Source organism: Oratosquilla oratoria, chromosome 33 (assembly GCF_046742065.1).
Source record: "Oratosquilla oratoria isolate Oo_2021 chromosome 33, ASM4674206v1, whole genome shotgun sequence".
NCBI lineage: Eukaryota > Metazoa > Arthropoda > Malacostraca > Stomatopoda > Squillidae > Oratosquilla > Oratosquilla oratoria.
Genome location: NC_134809.1, coordinates 44,429,483 through 44,449,482, shown reverse-complemented (window position 1 = coordinate 44,449,482; position 20,000 = coordinate 44,429,483). Strand labels below are relative to the sequence as shown.

The 20,000-nt window shown below is 43.9% G+C and overlaps 1 protein-coding gene across 4 annotated transcripts in view; it reads left to right on the top strand.

The window, feature by feature from the left end:
- The window catches only part of LOC143017878 (retinol-binding protein pinta-like), a 71,149-nt gene that overhangs the window by 46,646 nt on the left and 4,503 nt on the right, over nt 1-20,000 (top strand). For all 4 annotated transcript variants that reach the window (XM_076172887.1, XM_076172888.1, XM_076172885.1 and 1 more), the window contains 2 exons: nt 4,579-4,689; nt 16,903-17,008. In XM_076172887.1, coding sequence (XP_076029002.1) covers nt 4,579-4,689; nt 16,903-17,008 — 217 coding nt within the window. The remainder of the gene's footprint in view (nt 1-4,578; nt 4,690-16,902; nt 17,009-20,000) is intronic.

The window sequence follows — 20,000 nt, the reverse complement described above, 5'->3', positions numbered from 1 at the left end:
ATCGTTATGTTATCCATTTCTAGGTACATACATATGCCAAAGTCTTTTTCCCCCTTACAAGGGAGGTAGCCAAAAAACAGAGGCATAAAAACCATCCCCACCCATTTCATCCCTAATACACTCCACTCCTATCCACCCTCTCCTCTCCCTCTTATCTTGGCACCTCCTGGGTGACGGGTCATCCCTGCATCTTGTCCACTGCCCTGGGTCAGAAGCAGTGTCGCAAGACACAGCACATCCACAGCAAGGCCGCTTCATTAAATCGGCGACACCCCTTCTCCGTCCCCTCATGCAGAAAAGAAGACAAGGAGAAATCCCTCCGGGCTGCGTCAAAAATTTCCCACACATACTACCTCACCCCCCCATCCCCCCATCCACTCCACCTCATGCATGACAACATCATCCATATACAGCCATTTTCCATTCACCCCTGTCTTCTGTCCTCTCCCGTCCTTCTCCAAAGACCCTTTCATCCCATCCATCCATCTCATCCTAGGTCGCCCCCTCATGTTCACTCCTTCCACATCTGCCTTCCTTACCTCTTTTACTAGTCTTTCTTCACTCATTCTGTCCGAGTGTCCAAACCATCCCAATACTCTTTCATCCACCGTATCTCCCAACTCCCTTACCACCCACGTTCTCCTCCTCACCTCCTCATTTCTCACTCTATCCAGCCTAGTAACTCCCATCATACTTCTCAGACACCTCATCTCAAACACATTCAAACTTCTTCTCTCTTCCTCTCTCATGTTCCATGTTTCTGCCCCATATAGTGCTGTTGGCAAAATCACTCCTTCATAAAATCTCCTCTTAGCATCCATTCCCAAATGTCTATTTCTCATTACACTTTTTGATCCACCAAGGCATTTACTCGCTCCTCTCAATCTACATTCTACCTCCATCTCCACTCCTCCCTTTCCTGCCACATTTGCACCCAAGTATCTGAAACTATCCACTTCCTCCAGTCTCTCTCCCTTAATGCTCACTTCCAGTCTGCTGCCACTTTCACTTGTACATCTCATAACCTTACTTTTACCCACATTTATCATCAACTTTCTTCTATCACACACTATCCCAAACTCTGCCACTAACTCGCACAATCCCTCCTCTGATCCTGCTACAAGCGCAGTGTCATCCGCAAACAAAAGCTGGTTCACCTCCCACCTTTCCGACATTTTCTTTAATCACCTCCAATCCCTGACCCACCACCCTTGCAGTTACCTCTCGCACCACCCCATCCATGTAAGGATTGAACAGTCAGGGCGACATAACATATCCCTGACGAAGTCCCACCTTTACCTCGAATCACTCACTCTCTCCATTTCTAATCCTGTCACATACTCTACTACTCTCGTAAAAACTCTTAACAGCTCCTAGAAGCTTTCCTCCTATCACGTATATCTGCAAAACCTCCCACAGTCCCTTCCTATCTACCCTGTCATAAGCCTTTTCCAGATCCATAAAAACCCAAAAACACCCTTGCGTTTTCCTATATCTTTCTCACATATCTGCCTTGCCACAAAAATCTGATCTACGCAACCTCTACCTTTCCTAAACCCACACTGTTCCTTACCAATTACTCCCTCTGTTCCTCTCCTAATCCTCTCAATCAAGATCCTCCCATAAGCCTTCCCAACTACACTTAACAAGCTAATCCCTCTGAAACTACTACACTCACACTTGTCCTCCAGTCCTCCGGCACTCTACCCTCTCTCCAACAATCATTAAATAACCTCACCAGCCAGTCCACCATCACCGTAACCCCCCTTTTTCTTTAGACATTCTGCATGGCATCCATCCAGACCAGGTGCCTTACCTGCTTTCATCATCTTAACAACTGCCTTCACTTCATCCTTCCTTATTTCTCCTCCATTTTCCTCACTCGTCACTCTTATTTTCTTAGCATTTCCCACTGCAACTACCTTTCCTTCCCTATCCTCCTTCACATTTAGCAACTCCCTAAAATACTCTGCCCACCTTCCTCTCGCTGCCTTCTCTTCCATTATCATCTCTCCATCTGCACCTTTTACCTTTTCTTCTCTACTTGATTCGCCTCCTCTTCCTCTTTTAATTTCTTTCCAAAACATATTTTTATTACATTCAAAGTTTTCTGTCATATTCTTACCCCATTTCACATCTGCTCTCCTTTTTGCCTCCTTTACCTTGTGCTTTACTTCTCTTCTTTTTTCTTTGTGCCTCTCATATGACTCCCTCGTCTTACTTTGTAACCAATCTGTGAAACCTCGCTTTTTCTCTTCTACAACCTTCTTTGTTTCCTCATCCCACCATTCACTACCCTTCCTTCTATTTCCTCCTGTCCTTCTTGTTCCACACACCATCTTTTCACACTTTGTGACTCCCTCCTTGAACCATCCCCATTCCTCCTCCACTCCTAGCTCTACTCTACCCTTTACCCCCTCCCACTCCTCTCTCAGCTTCTTGTACTCCTTCTCCTTTTCCTTCTCACTTATAGAGTTCACTCTAAGCACCTCCCTACATTTTGTCCTTTTCCTCTTTCTCCATCTATCCTCCACTCTCAACTTACCTTCCACCAGAAAATTATCTGATATTCCTCCACTCTCTCCCCTTAGAACATGTACATCCTTAACTCTTCCTATTATACTCCTATCTACCACTACATAGTCCATTAACGCTCTATCTACCACCCTTCCATCCACCCTCTCCCATGTGTACTTATGCTTGACTTTCTTCCAAAACACTGTATTTGCTATCATCAACTCTCTTTCTAGGCACATCACCATCAACTCTCCACTACGATTTTTTCCTGGAACTCCACATTTTCCAACCACTCCCTCAATTGGTTAATTTCCTACCCTAGCATTAAGGTCTCCCAATACTACTACATTGACGTTCTTCCTTAATCCCTCTATGCACTCATTTAAATCTATCTAAAAAGCCTCCCTTTCTTCTACACTCTTCTCACTACCAGGCCCATATGCTCTTACAAAAACCTACATCTCCTTTCCCAGTTTCACCTTCATCCACATTAACCTTTATGAAACCTCCTTCCACTCCACTACACGTTTACCTATCTCTTCACTTACTAGTATAGCCACCCCTTCTCTCCCTCGCCCTCTCTTCACTCCTGAGAACCTCCTAACTACACTCCCAAATCACACTCGCCCTTCCCTCTCAACTTAGTTTCACTCAAAGCCAACACATCCATCTTTCTTCTCACAAACCTACCTCTTCCCTTTTACTCTCATATGTACCACATCCACGCACATTAAAAGACCCAAACCTTAGGGTGCTGGTTGGAAAACTCCTAGACCCTCTTATGCCTATACTTTTTTTTAGGAATGTCCCCTGTGGGGCTACAGGGAGAAGGGTGTCTGGTCACATTCCCCGTCCCTTTCTTCTCACCTCTTACGATCAAAGTGGGAATACTTGGTGGCAGCATTCTTTTCCCCCATCACAGGGTAGGCGAAACACAAATGAAATTTAGAGAAATGGTACAGGACAGCAACAAGGGGTTGGGGGACAGCATAACGGAGGGACAGTAGCAGTATAATAAAAGTTTCATCATTTCTCTGTGAACAGTCCTCCTCTATCACAGACAAAATTATGTGTGGCTCTGGTCCGTAGGGGCGCCCCATATAGACCCTAAAGTATCAACTGCATGCTACTTTGCCATACCAACATGCAGCCAACAATTTTCCCTAGTCTGGCCGAACAGTCTCTTCACCCTGAGGAACACCACGGCTGGAATGGGGGTTTTCCCACAAATCCCTTGTAGAGTGTTTATTGTGTTGTTAGCATGCGTGTTTGTGTATAGTGCAGTCTTCCGCAATGTGTTGTATAGAATGGGGTGAAGTGTTGTATCCTGGACTGTTATCTGCAAGGCAGTCATCCAGCCTCTTCTGATAGCTTAGAAAGGTTGGATGGTTGCCGCACCGCAGTCTGGCCAGCTGGACTCTGTCCTTGCGGGGGAGAGAAGATTCAGAGGGATGGATATGAAGGGGTCTGGCATGAAGCAATTTATTGTCTTTCAGTTTAGTAATGTAGGAGTGAGCGATATGTTTTGGATATGCTTCTGGAGGCTGGTATCTTGAGTAATTGATGTACCTTGTGCACTTCCACATTTGCATTATTTGATACAACTTCCCTGGTTATTCCTACCTATGTCAAGTTGAAAATGCTGTTTATTAATTCAAACTTTATATTTTCAGTCTCTGGCATAGTATCCCATCTATTTTTAGCTTGGATATTCCTTCTCTGTCTGCGTTTGTGTGTGTGTGTGTGTATGAGTTTATCTTTTCTTATTTATTATAATGTAGATATGGGAACTATGCTTCTGAGGTCCTATTTCTGTCTTTTCACTTATATCAAAATATGTTTTCATTCCATTTATGATGTCCAAGGCTATTTTTTTTTTTTTTTAAGTTTTGTTTTTCTTACCCATCTTTCCTTTGCCACTATATAGGCTCCAAAAAACTCTGTAATCCTATGATAAATTCGTTTTAACAGATGCCTATTTTCATATGAAATATTATTTCACCAAGTTTTTGCATTTATTTGTTTAACATTGTGTACTTCTCTACTTCACATCATCTGCAGGATTGTTACCCGACGCGACCCAAAGGGATCAACTACATAAACACGCCACCAGGATTCGAAACCATCTTTAATTTGTTTAAGTCCTTCATGAAGGAAAAAATGAAGAAACGGGTGAGTGTATTTTCTTGTTTCTATAACTAACCTCTTTCAGTCCTCCATAAAGGAAAAAAAATTAATAAAATGGTAAGTGTATTATTTTAGACCCTGTCTTCCACAGAAAACGTATGTTGTTAATTTGAATGTCGGTGGGAGGTGTTTCGTTATTCTATCTTTTAACCTTTTCAATACGAGTCAAATTCTCTCGCGCAGTGACTGGTGTATTACTCGTTCTCTTTCGTCCTTAGTAATAATTAACACAGTAAACGTGATCAAGCCAGTTCACAGAATTCGGGGGTCACTCAGCTACAACTACAAAATAAATTTAATCATCCTCGTATCCACTCGCGCCTCATGACGCCTACGTAGGCGTCATTGTTTGGAATATAAACAACTTAGGGGTCTCGCTATGGAAAGTCCAGTCTCGGCAATCTTAGCAAACCTCTACACAGGAAAGGAAGCCTGCATTCTATTAATTTCTCTCTCTCTCACTCTCTCTCTCTCTCTCTCTCTCTCTCTCTCTCTCTATATATATATATATATATATATATATATATATATATATATATATATATATATATACAAACACACACACACACACACACACACACACAACTCGATGACGCAGTGGTAGCGTTCGCGGCCGCCACTACGGCGGTCCAGGTTTGAATCTCGCCACAACTCTTTTGACAGGCTTAAAACAATATATTTCACTGAAAAGATACTAGTCAGTTACGATGTAACAGCTTTATTCACTAATGTCAGTGTTAAGGGCGCATTGGAAGATGTCAAAAGAGTTGTGGCAAATATAAATGACTATAGCCTTCCAGTACCTAAGACAGATTATATTAAGCTCATTTCAATGTACGTCGAATTCAGGTCATTCACATTTAACAATAATGAATATAAACAACTTGGGGGTCTTGCTATAGGAAGCAGACAAATACATGAACATCGTGAGCAAAGGCGATACATGGTTGAGATATGTGGTTGATGTCATCACAATTTTACCAAGTTCTGCTGATGTGGAAAATAAATTAAGAAGACTCAGTGGTGTCAACAAAGACATCCAGTTTACCATTGAAATAGAAAGGGAAGGCAAACTACAATTTCTTGATACATTAATTCACAGTACAGACAAAGAAGTAAAATTTGTAGTATATAGAAAACCTACGAACAGAGATGATTTTGTCCATTATTTTTCAGGTCATAGCAGGAGGGTGAAAACAGGAGTTACATTGGTTTCTTCCTTCGAGCTTACAGAATTTGTAGTAGCATATATTTAGAAGATGAGCTCAATTATATTTCGAAAACTTTCAAAGAACTGAGATACCCTAATGGCCTAATCTGCAGGATGAAGAGCAAAGCCAAAGAAATCCACAGTAGGACAACTGCCCACAAAGCCGAGAGTGAGAAGAAATACACATACATAACCATTCCCAACGCCCTTAACACCGAGAACATTGATCGATTCCTCATGAAAGGTGGACTGAAAACAGCCAAGGTCTCCTTTAACAAAATAGCGAGAATTGTGAAAAGACAAGAAAAAAGTCCTGTCAATGAGTTAAGTGTTGTATATGAGATTCCTTGTAAGGGATGCTCGGCCTCCTATTTTGGTGAGTCAAGTCGAGGTTTAGACAAACGTCTATCTGAACATAAAAATGACCTTCGAGCACACAGGACGTCCAACTCTTTAGTTCAGCATGCAGACAAGTTTGGCCACCTTCCCCATTGGAAAGAGGCCAAAGTCCTCAGAAAGGGTTATGAAAAGAAGACGAGAAAAACGATTGAGGCTGCGTATATAAACGTCAATGAAAACACTAATGGAAGAGAGGGATTTGTCTGCTTATCAAAGGTGGCAAGTGTCCTTATACTAGACTCGCTGAGACACCGCCCTGGCGCTGTGACCTAACCGAAAGGTCCCTCAGGAATGATATAAAACGAGACAAAACCTTCTGTAGACAACTGAAGAATACCATGTTGATCGTAACGTATGAGTGAAATCTATTCCGAAAACATCTTTGTTTTACTTCCACCACCCAAACTCTCATATATATATACATATATATATATATATATATATATATATATATATATATATATATATATATATATATATATATATATATATATATATATATATATATATATATATATATATATGGGCTTGCTACGTTTGGCCCAAGTTGATGGAATGTATGTAACTAATTTCGAGTCTAGGGGTAACTCGAATTCAAGTTCTGAAGCAAGCATGTAACAAAGTGAACGTATAGAGATTAGAGGTAGATTACGGTATGTTCCGATTAACAGCTCATATAAGACTGGGATGTGAGCAAGGGTATATGGAAGGTTGGTTGATATGGAAGTCTGCACGAAACTTAAATAATCTATATTTATGACAAATAAATAAATAAATAAAGATTTACCGTTATAACAATTTCTTGCATACAACTCACAGTTCATTCGCAGATCTAACATTATACATTCCTAACTAAATACATACAACAAATAATAAAACTTAAGTCCAAGATAATGGTTTACACAAATACTTGCAAATTCACACGTGGTGTAACGATCAACAGCTTCGAAGGGGAGACCAGGTAGTAGATAAGTGAGAGGGTCGGCTCGGGGAAGGTCACCAATATATAGTCGAGGGGGGCGTGGCTTGGCGATTCATGGTCATGCTTCGAAGCCGAACGTATGGCGTACGTTGGGCATAGGTATGAACAACGTAGGATGAGACGGCTTCAAAACTTCGATCGTAACAGGTGGGAGATTTGAAAGGCGCATTCGATTCACAGTTGGCTATAACTATATATATATATATATATATATATATATATATACATATATATATATATATATACGTATATATGTATATATATATACATATTTGATACATATTCATACGGATATATATGTATATGTATATATATATATGTATATATACATGTATATATATACATATATATATATATATATATATATGTATACATATATATATATATATATACATACATACGAGCAACAGGCTACGTTCGACTCTGCTACGCGGGGGCTCGGCCCATCGGGCGAGCTTGTAACATTTAGGTGTGTTACTATGGACTAGGTGACATGGGGAGAGTTATGCGCGGTTTGACTTGTGTAGTTTATTCTGATCAAGATACGTGCGCGTCGGCCTAAGGACGGACGTGGCGTGGTCCCCACGTGGGGGGCCAACTGTGAAGGCCTAGTGACGCGCTACGAGTGCAGAGGTCAGACTGACTGACTGAATGGCCTGCCCACTCTGGGCAGGTAGTATATATATATATACATACATATATATATATATATATATACATACATATATATATATATATATACATACATATATACCAAAGGCTTTCCCCCTTACACGGGGAGAAGCCAAAAAGAAAAAGGCATAGAAACCACTCCCACCCATTCCATTCCCTACATATTCCACTCCCCTCCACCCTCCTTCTTATCTTGGCACCTCCTGGATGACGGGTCATCCCTGCACCCTGTCCACTGCCCTGGGTCAGAAGCAGTGTCGCAAGACACAGCACATCCACAACAAGGCCGCTTCATAAATTCGGCGACCCCCCTCTCCGTCCCCTCATGCAGAAAAAAAAAAAAAAAAAAAAAAAGACGGGGATAAATCCCTTCGGGCTGCATCAATTTTTTTCTCATACATACTTTCTCACTCCCCATCCCTCACCCACTCCCCCTCATGCATCACAGCATCATCCATGCACAACACTTCTTCATTCACCCCTATCTTTTGTCCTCTTCCGTCCTTCCTCAACAGAAATTCCTCTCTTTTGTAATGCCCCTGTAGCGATACTACTATTGGTGAAGAGAAAGAGGTTTTGGTGAGTTCGTCTCCTTTATTGTAAGGTACGAGTGAACTGATTTTACATGTGGCGGAAGCCGATATATATACTGCGTGGGCAAGTTACCCGTGGTACGTAATTAGGTAATTGCACTGGGTTAGGTCGGGTCAAGTAGGGTCGCGCTGGCAGAGAAGCGTCAGGTCGTGGACATTAGTCACGGTCCCTGCCATGTGACTTGTCGCGGTTGTACAATAACGTGAGAATTTGGTGGGCGGAGTGCCCAGGTGTGCCAGTTTTAGGCGGTCGATGGGAACCCATTCTGGCCTGCCGGAGATGGAGATGCGGAAGGTTTTGTCTTTACGTTCAAGGACAAGATAGGGGCCAGTGTAGGGGCGGGTGAGTGGTGGGATGTGAGCGTCCGTCCTCAGGAAAACGTGCGTCGAGGTGTGGAGGTGTTTTGGGAGGTATTCCTTCACCTCCCGGTGATGTGTCGGCACGCATGGGGCAAATTTGCCGACAGTGCGTCGAAGCTGTTGCAGGCTCTCGGGAGACTCCTGTGGAGGGAAGAATTCTGCGGGCACGACGATGGTTTGGCCGAAGACTATCTCTGCTGGAGACACGTTGAGGTCGTCCTTGATGGCTGTCCGAAGGCCAAGGAGTATCCATGGTAGCTGGGGTAGCCAAGAGCCGTTGTTGCAGCGTGCCATAAGAGATGCTTTGAGTGAGCGGTGGGTTCGCTCGACCATGCCGTTGGCTGCGGGGTTGTAGGAGGTAGTGTGGTGGACTGTAGTACCCAGGAGTTCAGCGAGAGAGTGCCACAGCCGCGACGTGAAGCAAGTTCCTCGGTCGGAGGTGACGTGTTCCGGGAGGCCAAATCTGGCTATCCATCCACTGAGAAATGCTGTAGTGCAGGATGAGGCGGTACTATCCTTCATGGGGATGACCTCCAACCAGCGGGTCGATCTATCGATGGCGGTGAAGAGGTAACGATGGCCTTCCGACAGGGGGAGTGGGCCGACGACGTCGACATGAATGTGTGCGAAGCGTCGTCGGGGCTGATGGAATGATCCGATGCCTGATTCAGTGTGGCGATGAATTTTGCTTTGCTGGCAAGCAATGCAGAATCTGGCCCATTCCTAAGCGTCCTTGGAGATGCTGTGCCAGATGAATTTCTGCTTCAGGAGCTTCGCAGAGACGCGCCCTGAAGGGTGAGACAGGCCGTGTATTAAATTGAACACATGGCGTCGGAAGGCAGCTGGGATGAGGGGTCGTGGGCGGCCGGTACTGATGTCGCAGAGGATGGTGTGGTTGTCGTGAAAAGGGACGTCTTGCCACTTAAGGGATGTGATGGATGTCCTGTAGGCAAGTGTTTCAGGATCCTCCCGTTGCTCTCTGGCAATAGCTGCGAAGTCGAGGCCGAGTTGAACTGCGTCGATGTCTATTCGGGAGAGGGCGTCTGCGACGGGGTTGTTTGTACCGGGGACGTGCCTGATGGTGCAATTGAACTCGGCGATGGTGGAGAGGTGGCGGCGCTGTCTGGCAGACCAAGCGTCCTGTTGTTTTGTGAAGGCGTGCACCAGAGGTTGATGGTCGGTGTTGATGATAAATGAGGAGCCCTCGAGGAAATGGCGAAAGTGGCGGACGGCGTGGTGGATGGCGAGGAGCTCTCTGTCGAAGGTGCTGTAGTTGAGCTCGGCCTTGGAGAGTTTCCTGCTGAAGAAATTGAGGGATGTAGGTCTGCCACTGAGGGTTTGTTCGAGCACACCCCCTATGGCGACATTGCTGGCGTCCGTTGACAGTTGTAGCTGGGCACCTGGTGCAGGGAAGGAGAGGGTGGTGGCATGGGCAAGGGCTTTTTTGGCGTTGACGAAGGCAGCTTCCATGGCGGGGTTCCACAGGACGTCCTTAGGTTTTCCGCGAAGGGCGTTATAAAGTGGGTGCAGCGTTTGAGCGATGTTAGGGAGGAAACGGTGATAGAAGTTGACTATCCCAATAAATTCCTGCAAGGCTTTGATGGTAGTAGGTTTGGGAAATTTGTCGACTGCGGCGACTTTATCCTGCAGGGGACGAACGCCATCAGAAGAGATGAGGTGTCCTATAAATGGGACAGACTTTTTTCCGAAGCTGCATTTGTCAAAGCGGACAACGAGGCCGTTGTCCTGAAGACGCTCGAGGATGGTCCGCAGGTGTTGGAGGTGCTGGTCAGGCGAGTTGGAGAAGACCGGAATATCGTCGACGTAGCAGACGCAGAAGTCGAGGTCGCCGAGGATGCCGTCCATTAGGCGCTGGAAGGTCGCACCTGAGTTTCGCAAACCGAAGCAGGAGTAATTAAAGGTGTACCTCCCGAAGGGGGTGGTGATGGCGGTCTTCGGGATGTCGTCTATATGCACCGGAACTTGGTAGTAGCCCTTCAGGAGGTCCAGTGTCGAAAAGATCTTGGCGTCGTTGAGGTATGTGGTGACGTCGGCGATGTTTGGGAGTGGGTAGTGGTCAGGTTCCGTCATCATGTTCAGCCGCCGGTAGTCTCCACAGGGGCGCCAGGAACCATCGTTCTTCTTGACGAGGTGGAGAGGTGAGGACCAAGGGCTGGAGGCCTTTTGGCATAGGCCTAGTCTCTCCATCTCTTAGAAGGTTTTCTTGGCGACGGCGAGTTTCTCGGGCGGTAGGCGGCGGTATTTGCCAAATACCGGGGGCCCAGACGTCATGATGTAGTGGTACACGCCATGTCTAGCTGGCGTCTGTGGTGTCTGTCGCAGCTCAGGCTTGAAGACGTCGGGGAATTCCGTGAGCAGGTGGGCGTAGGGCATTCTAGCGTCAATGGTGGCGACCGTGGTTGGCTGTGGCGCGATTTGCAGGGGCGTCGAGACGGATGCGGTTGCGCAGACTAGGCGGCTGTTGGCGACGTCGACCAGTAACCTGTAATGAGCGAGGAAGTCAGCACCGAGAAGGGGCGTCTTGATGTTTGCCAGGATGAAGTTCCATGAGTAGTGGCGACTCCCAAAGGTGAGGTTCAGGCGTTTCCACCCGTAGGTAGCTATGGTAGTGCCGTTAGCTGCGACGAGCCTAACGCCAACGTCCTTGGGGACCCGGCGTTCTGCAGCGGATGCAGGAATTATGGACCTGCAAGCACCAGTGTCGACAAGGAAGCGACGTTTAGAGGCCTTGTCGTTGATGTAGAGGCCCGTTGCGCCTGTAGGGGCCACCGTGATGGACGGTGACCCATTTAGGCGTTTTTTGTCCAGGTACATCCTGGTTGGCATTTCTTGGCGAAGGCGCCGAATCTTGTGTGGTAGTAGCACAGGTGCAGAGCGGGGGTGGTCCGGCGTCGCTGCCTTTGCTGGTGTTGTTGGCGCCTGTTGGCTGGCGATGCTGCTGCGGCGAAGATTTCGTCCGTGATGTCGTCCGTAGCACAGACATCCTGACTCCTTGCTGCGGCGGCGTGGGCATCGGCGAGATGGTCCGCCTTCCGTGAAACTTCGTCGGTAGTCATTTCCTTGGCGTTGCCAAGGGCGGATCGGACGGGCGCTGGGAGGCGCATGAGCCACAATTGACGAAGCATATCAACGTTCCTGCTGGTTCCGTTGGCTGTGGGTGGGAGGCGGGCGATGGACATCATCTCGAGGTATGCTGTACTTGGTTTAATGTCCCCCGGTGGCTGTTGGGAGAGTTGGAGGATTTTTGCGGCTTTGGAGGCTGCTGACGGCGTGAATTCCTGAAGTAGGTACTGTTTCAGAACGTCATACTGGATAACGCCGTCGTGTTGATCAAGCCATTGGGAGATGAGTGGGAACACATCCTCGGGGATCGCCTCGAGAACATAGTCTGCCTTCGTTTGGGACGCGCTGATATTGCGCAGGCGGAACTGAAGCTCCGTTCGTCGAAACCAGGAGGGGGCGTCGACCGTAGAAAAAGGCGGCAGCTTCAAGGAGACGGCGTTGACGGTGTTGGTAGCAGGCAGCGTGGCGTCGGGAGTGGCGGCGGTACATGGGTCCATTGTCGCTCCGAATGGTCATCAGTGTAGCGATGCTACTATTGGTAAAGAGAAAGAGGTTTTGATGAGTTAGTCTCCTTTATTGTAAGGTACGAGTGAACTGATTTTACATGCGGCGGAAGCCGATATATATACTGCGTGGGCAAGTTACCTGTGGTGCGTAATTAGGTAATTGCACTGGGTTAGGTCGAGTCAAGCAGGGTCGCGCTGGCAAAGAAGCGTCAGGTCGTGGACATCAGTAACGTTCCCTGCCACGTGACTTGTCGCGGCTGTACACCCCTTTCACCCCATCCATCCATCTCATCCTAGGTCGCCCCCTCATATTCAATCCTTCCACCTCTGCCTTCCACACCTCTTTTACTAATCTTTCTTCACTCATTCTTTCCATGTGTCCAAACCATCCTAATACTCTTTCATCAACCCTATCATCTCCCAGCTCCCTTTTCATCCCTGTTCTCCTCCTCACCTCCTCGTTTCTCACTCTATCTAGCCTAGTAAACCCTATCATACTTCTCAGACATTCCATCTCAAACACATTCAAACTCCTTCTCTCTTCCTCACTTATGTTCCATGTTTCTGCCCCATACAGTGCTGTTGGCACAATCACTCCTTCATATAACCTCCTCTTAGCATGCATTCCCAGATGTCTCTTTCTCATTACACTTTTAAATCCACCAATGCATTTACTCGCTTCTCTCAATCTACATTCTACCTCCACCTCCACTCCTCCCTTTCCTGCCACATTCGCACCCAAGTATCTAAAACTATCCACTTCCTCCAGTCTCTCACCCTTAATGCTCACTTCCAGTCTGCTGTCACTTTCTCCCCTTGTACATCTCATCACCTTACTTTTACCCACATTTATCTTCAGCTTCCTTCTTTCACAAACCTTCTCAAACTCTGTCACTGACTTCCTCAGATCCTCCTCTGATCCTGCTACAAGCGCAGCTGCTGTCGTCAGCAAACAACAACTGGCTTATTTCCCACTTTTCTCCATTTTCTTTAACCATCTCCAACCCCTGACCCACTACCCTTGCATTCACCTCTCGCACCACCCCATCCATGTAAAGATTGAACAGCCAGGACGACATAACACATCCCTGACGAACTCCCACCTTTACCTCAAACCATTCACGCTCTCCATTTCTAATCCTAAAACAAGCTCTACTACTCTCGCAAAAACTCTTGACTGCTTTTAACAGCTTTCCTCCTATCCCATATATCTGCAGTACTTCCCACAGTGCCTTCCTGTCTACCCTGTCGTAAGCCTTTTCCAGATCCATAAAAGCCCAAAAACATCCTTACCTTTTCCTATAGCTTTCTCACATATCTGTCTTACCACAAAAAATCTGATCTACACAACCCCTACCTGTCCTAAAACCACACTGTTCCTCACCAATTACTCCCTCTGTTCCTCTCCTAATCCTCTCAACCAAGATCCTTCCATAAGCCTTCCCAACTACACTCAACAAGCTGATCTGTCTGAAACTACTACACTCACACTTATTCCCCTTTCTCTTGTAAAGCGGAACTATACAGGCACTCCTCCAGTCCTCCGGCACTCCTCCAGTCCTCCGGCACTCTACCCTCTCTTAAACAAACCTTAAATAACCTCACCAGCCAGTCCACCATAACTATACCTCCTTTCTTCAGACATTCTGCATGGCATCCATCCAACCCAGGTGCCTTAACTGCTCTCATCACCTTAACAGCTGCTTTCACTTCACCTTTCCCTATTTCTCCTCCATTTTCCTTATTCATCACTCTCATTTTCTTAGCGCTTCCCACTGCAACTACCTTTCCCTCCCTATCCTCCTTAACATTCAGCAACTCACTAGAATACTTTGCCCACCTTCCTCTCACTGCCTTTTCTTCCATTATCATCTCTCCATCTGCACCTTTTACCTTTTCTTCTCTACTTGATTCGCCTCCTCTTCCTCTCTTAATTTCTTTCCAAAACATCTTTTTATTACTTTCAAAGTTTTCTGTCATACTCTTTCCCCATTTCACATCTGCTCTCCTCTTTGCTTCCTTTATCTTATGCTTAACTTCCCTTCTCTTTAATTTGTACCTCTCATACATAAGAACATAAAAATGAAGGAGACTGCAAGAGACCATAAGGCCTACACTAGGCAGCTCCGTATCCATCACCACCTGTCATCCCCATCCATAAAGTTGTCTAATCGTTTCTTAAAACAACTGATAGTTTCAGCGCTTACTACATGGTTACTAAGTTTATTCCATTCGTCGACCACCCTATTAGTAAACCAATTCTTGCCTATTTCCTTTTTAAATCTAAATTTGTCCAGTTTATAACCATTACTGCGAGTCCTGTCCTGTTGTTTTAATATGATGACCTTGTTTGCATCATCCTTGTTGAAGCCTTTGATCCACTTGAACACCTCTATTAGATCACCCCGCACTCTGCGTCTTTCCAGTGTAAGTTAAGGTACCTAAGCCGCTCTTCGTAAGGTAAATTTCTGAGTCCATTTATCATTTTGGTCATTCTTCTCTGTACTGATTCTAGTGAATTGATGTCCATTCTGTAGGACGGAGACCACCATCAATTCTCCACTACGATTTTTACCTGGAACTCCATACTTCCCAATCACTCCGTCTATTGGTTCGTTTCCTACACTAGCATTAAGGTCTCCCAATACAACTACATTGACATGTCTCCTTAATCCCTTTTCTCACTACCAGGCCCATACGCACTTACAAAAACCCACATCTCCCTTCCCAGCTTCACCTTCATCCACATCAACCTTGATGAAACCTTCTTCCACTTCACTACACGCTTACTTATCTCTTCACTTACTATTATAGCCACCCCTTCTCTCCCTCGTCCCCTCTTCACTCCTGAGTACCTCCCAGCTACACTCCCAAACTCACAGTTGCCCTTTCCTTTCATTTTAGTTTCACTCAAAGCCAGCACATCCATCTTTCTTTTCGCAAACATACTGCCTATCCATTCCCTTTTACTCCCATCTGTACCACATCCACGCACATTAAAAGACCCAAACCTTAGGGTACTGGTTGGAAAACTCCTAGACCCTCTTATACCTTTACTTTTTTTTTTTTTTTTTTTTTTTTTTAATATCCCCTGTGGGGCTTCAGGTAGCAGAAATCCTAATCCCATTCGCCGTCCCTTTTTTGTCGCGTCGTACGACTCAAGCGGAAAGACTTGGCGGTAGTATTCTCTTCCCCCACCACAGGGTAGGCGAAAAAAGGAAATGGATATTCAGGGAAATGGTACAGGACAGTAACAAGGGGTTGGGGGACAGCATAACGGAGGGACAAGCGTTGTACAAAAGTGTCATCATTTCTCTATGAACAGATTTTTCCTCTATCACAGACAAAATGATGTGTGGCTCTGGTCCGTAGGGGCGTCCATATAGACCCTAAAGTATCAAGTGCATGCTACTTTGCCAAAATAACATGCAGCCAATACCCCAGACGGATATATATATATATATATATATATATATATATATATATATTATATATGTATATATATATATAATATATATATACACACGCGCGCGCGCGCGACCTAATTGCGGTGACCCTTTCTGGCCTTTCCGACTATTGAGTCAGATCAACAACCACACAACTCTACGATGCATAAACATTGCACTTTACGTACAAGCATGCTTGTTGAGTACATGTACACCACAAGCTGGCTTCGCTCGCAGGCGCCTTCAGCCAATCAGACGTCTCCGTTGCCGTGACTTCACGACTTACCCAGCCAATCAGGGGCCGGAGGAGACGTGTCTCCTTGAGGGATATCAGGTTTCCGGTCCGATTTAGGTCGATATCAATAGGAATTATATATATATATATATATATATATATATATATATATATATATATATATATATATATATATATATATATATATATATATAATTTACTGCATAATATTGTATATTTCTTTTGAACAGGTATTTTACACTGCCAAATTGAATGTTATGATTGATTAAATGTACAATACTATATTATTCCATTCGTAATGTAATTGCTGATGTTAGGCACTACAAACTTGGTGTCGATAACTACGGACAATCGGCATTATCGGACCGATGTCCCCCTCATTTTGTCCGTTAAAACGAGGGATAAGTATATATACATACATATATATAGATATATATTTATGTATATATATGTATATATATATATAATATGTATGTATACATACATATATATATGTATGTATATATATATATATATGTATATATATGTACATATGTATATATATATATCATTTGTATGCTGGCATTTATATAATCAGTTGTACTTGAGAATCCAATGTATGAAATGATGAACCATAATTATTGTATTTTTCCCCGTTTCGGACATCGACCGCGCATTCTGATGATTGGACCTACCATCTCGTGCGCACAGGTACATGTCCACGGAAGCGACTTGGAGAGCCTATACAAGCAAGTTCCAAGAGACATTCTCCCCATAGAATATGGTGGTACCAACGGATCCGTCGATGATATCACAAGTAATTTATTCTTATTTGTTTAATCATAATTCATTTTTTCGTTTATATACATATATAGATAACTGGGTGACATATTTTTTTATTATGGAATAAATCATTAGTGTATAGTGATGTCTTATAATAACTAACTAGTAACAGATGGCATTGTACATGTTCAGTCAATCCATCTATTGACCTCTTCTGTATCGTGGAAGACCCATAAGTCTCTAGGTGAAGATATTTTGTGTTAGATGTGGTGGATGGAGGACATTGTAGAGGAAGATGGGTGTTCTTAGTGTTATAGTTCTCTCTGGTGTTGATTCGATGCTGGGTGGTGACCAGAGCGCAGGCTTACTAATGCATTTCTTGCTTATAATGGTAGTGATTTCGATGCTGGGTCGATTTCTGAAGGAGATTAGTAAAATATAGAATTTGGAAGTGTATTTACCTAATTGTTATATACAGGAAAGGGGCTAAACTCGTGGAGTACCGTCTCTTTTTTAATCCTGTAATTTTTGTGGTTGGGTAGACTATATCAGCTTCAAAACTTGTGGAAGTTTCTACACTGTCAGTTTTATATTCTTTATTGCCTGGATACTGCTATAAGTTACGTAATTTTTCTTTTACAAGGATGATAACCAATAATGCTGCTGATCTGTATTCTTCCATTCTTTTTTTATGGAGGCCACTCCAGCGCACTATTTTCTGTGACTAATACTCACTTCTTCTTCTTCTTCTTTTTATGACATTTGGGAATGGATGCTAAGAGATTGTATGAAGGAGTAATTGTGCCGACAGCACTGTATGGGGCAGAAACATGAAACATAAGAGAGGAAGAGAGGAGTTTGAATGTGCTTGAGATGAGGTGTCTGAAAAGTATGATAGGGGATACTAGGCTGGACAGAGTGAGAAATTAGGTGAGGAGGAGGATGGGGGTAGAAAGGGAGTTGTGAGATAGGATGGATGAAAGAGTATTGGGATGGTTTGGACACATGGAAAGAACGAGTGAAGAAAGACTAGTAAAAGAGGTGTGAAAGGCAGATGTGGAAGGAGTGAACATGAAGGGGCGACCTAGGATGAAATGGGTGGATGAGGTGAAAGGGGCTTTGGGGAAGAGGGGAATGTCTGTTGAGGAAGGACGGGAGAGGACAGAAGACAGGGGTGAATGGAGAATGGTTGTATATGGAATGGGTAGGGGATGGGTGGGGGGGTGAGGGAGTGTGTGTGAGAAAAATTTAACGCAGCCCAAAGGGATTTATCTCCGTCTTCTTTTCTGCGTGAGGGAACGGAGATGGGGGCTGACGATTTAATGAAGCGGTCTTGCTGTGGATGTGCTGTGTCTTGCGACACTGTTTCTGACCAAGGGCAGTGGACAAGATGCAGGGATGAACCGTCATCCAGGAGGTGCCAAGATAAGAGGGTGGAGGGGAGTGGAGTGTGGTAGGGATGGAATGGGTGGGAGTAGTTTTTATTCCTTTGTTTTTTGGCTACCTCCCTTATAAGGGGGAAAAAAGCCTTTGGTATATGTATGTATATGTATGTATATGTATGTATATGTATTTATTTACTTGTTTGTTTTTTGTTTATATATTTGGTTATTTACTGATTTCTCGTGGAGCAATTAATTGATGGTTTGAATCTAGTTTCAAATACTTCGTATTTTTTTTTACAAGAATGTTCATATTCATCCATGCGTAAATATTGTCTAGCTCTTGTTGCAACAGTTCACATTCAAGGTTAACCCAGCATTGTCAAGTGTGGTGAGCCAAATACGAACGTATCCTTTAGCGATTTTATTGAATATATAATTTAACCTAATTAGGAAACGTATTAAATGAAAATGGAAATAAAAATGGATAATGAAAAGTACACAACTAACAAACCGTTAAGTCGTGTCTTGTAATAAGGACAATTTTAAGAAAAAATGCATACACAATATCAAGTGTAGGAGGTTGTATACAAATAATAGAGAGAAGCTAATTCTCCAAAATGCCCGAGGTGGAAAGAAATGATGAAGCGGTACTTAGAATCCGGTTCAAACCAGAAACTACTCGATAAATTTCGTTTGTTTCACTTCTTTTCGCTCGTTCCACAACGAACACTTGGGAATACCGGTACGTATGCATTATATAAATATCGTCTCAAACGAGCTAAATAAGATGTTATCTGGCTACCACAAGGGCATGGCGTGTCAGTTTTTAATATAAATAGTCAAACTTTATAGTCGTAACAAAATTTTAAAGGTAAAGATAATCGTACAAAAACTACTTTTCTGCTATCGGCAGGTGATTTTATTCTACATTTTCTGTCTTCGTTTTTTTCTTCGTCCTCTTCCTACTTGATAGAAAAAAGAGCGTAATGACTTGCAGCGATTGTGTAGAACTGAAAGACCGACAACAAAAAGTTACCAGATGCTCCATTGCATCCCACCTTGGCAAACGGAGGGCGCTTGCGTAGTTGCTGTGACAAACAAGAAAGAAAACGCGCGAGAATAGGATTGAGACCAGCTCCTATGATAACCCATTGAAGGGACAATTTTACATGTTTTTCGCTTAGTTGCTGTGACTAACAAGGAAGAAAACACGCGGGGAAAGGGTTTAGACCGTACGCACGTAAGATTGAGGCCGTTGAAGGGTCAGTTTTACAAGTTATTCAGCCAGTATAAGGAATACAGCAGCAATTTATCTTTATTTATTCATTTGGTTTTGTATTATATCATTATATCATTGCTGGGTGACAACTAAAACAAAAATGTTTAATCGCAACGATAGGTTGGATTTTGCCCTTCCATTTGGAAAATACTCTTCTGTTAATTACAATAGGCTGGAGACATAAAGTAAAACGCAGTGAAATTAGTAATATAGGGTTTATATGTTTGTTGTTTTTGCTGATGCGTTATTTTTGTATATTTTAAGCATACTCGTGTGCAAGTACGGTTTTAATATATATATATATATATATATATATATATATATATATATATATATATGTGTGTGTGTGTGTGTGTGTGTGT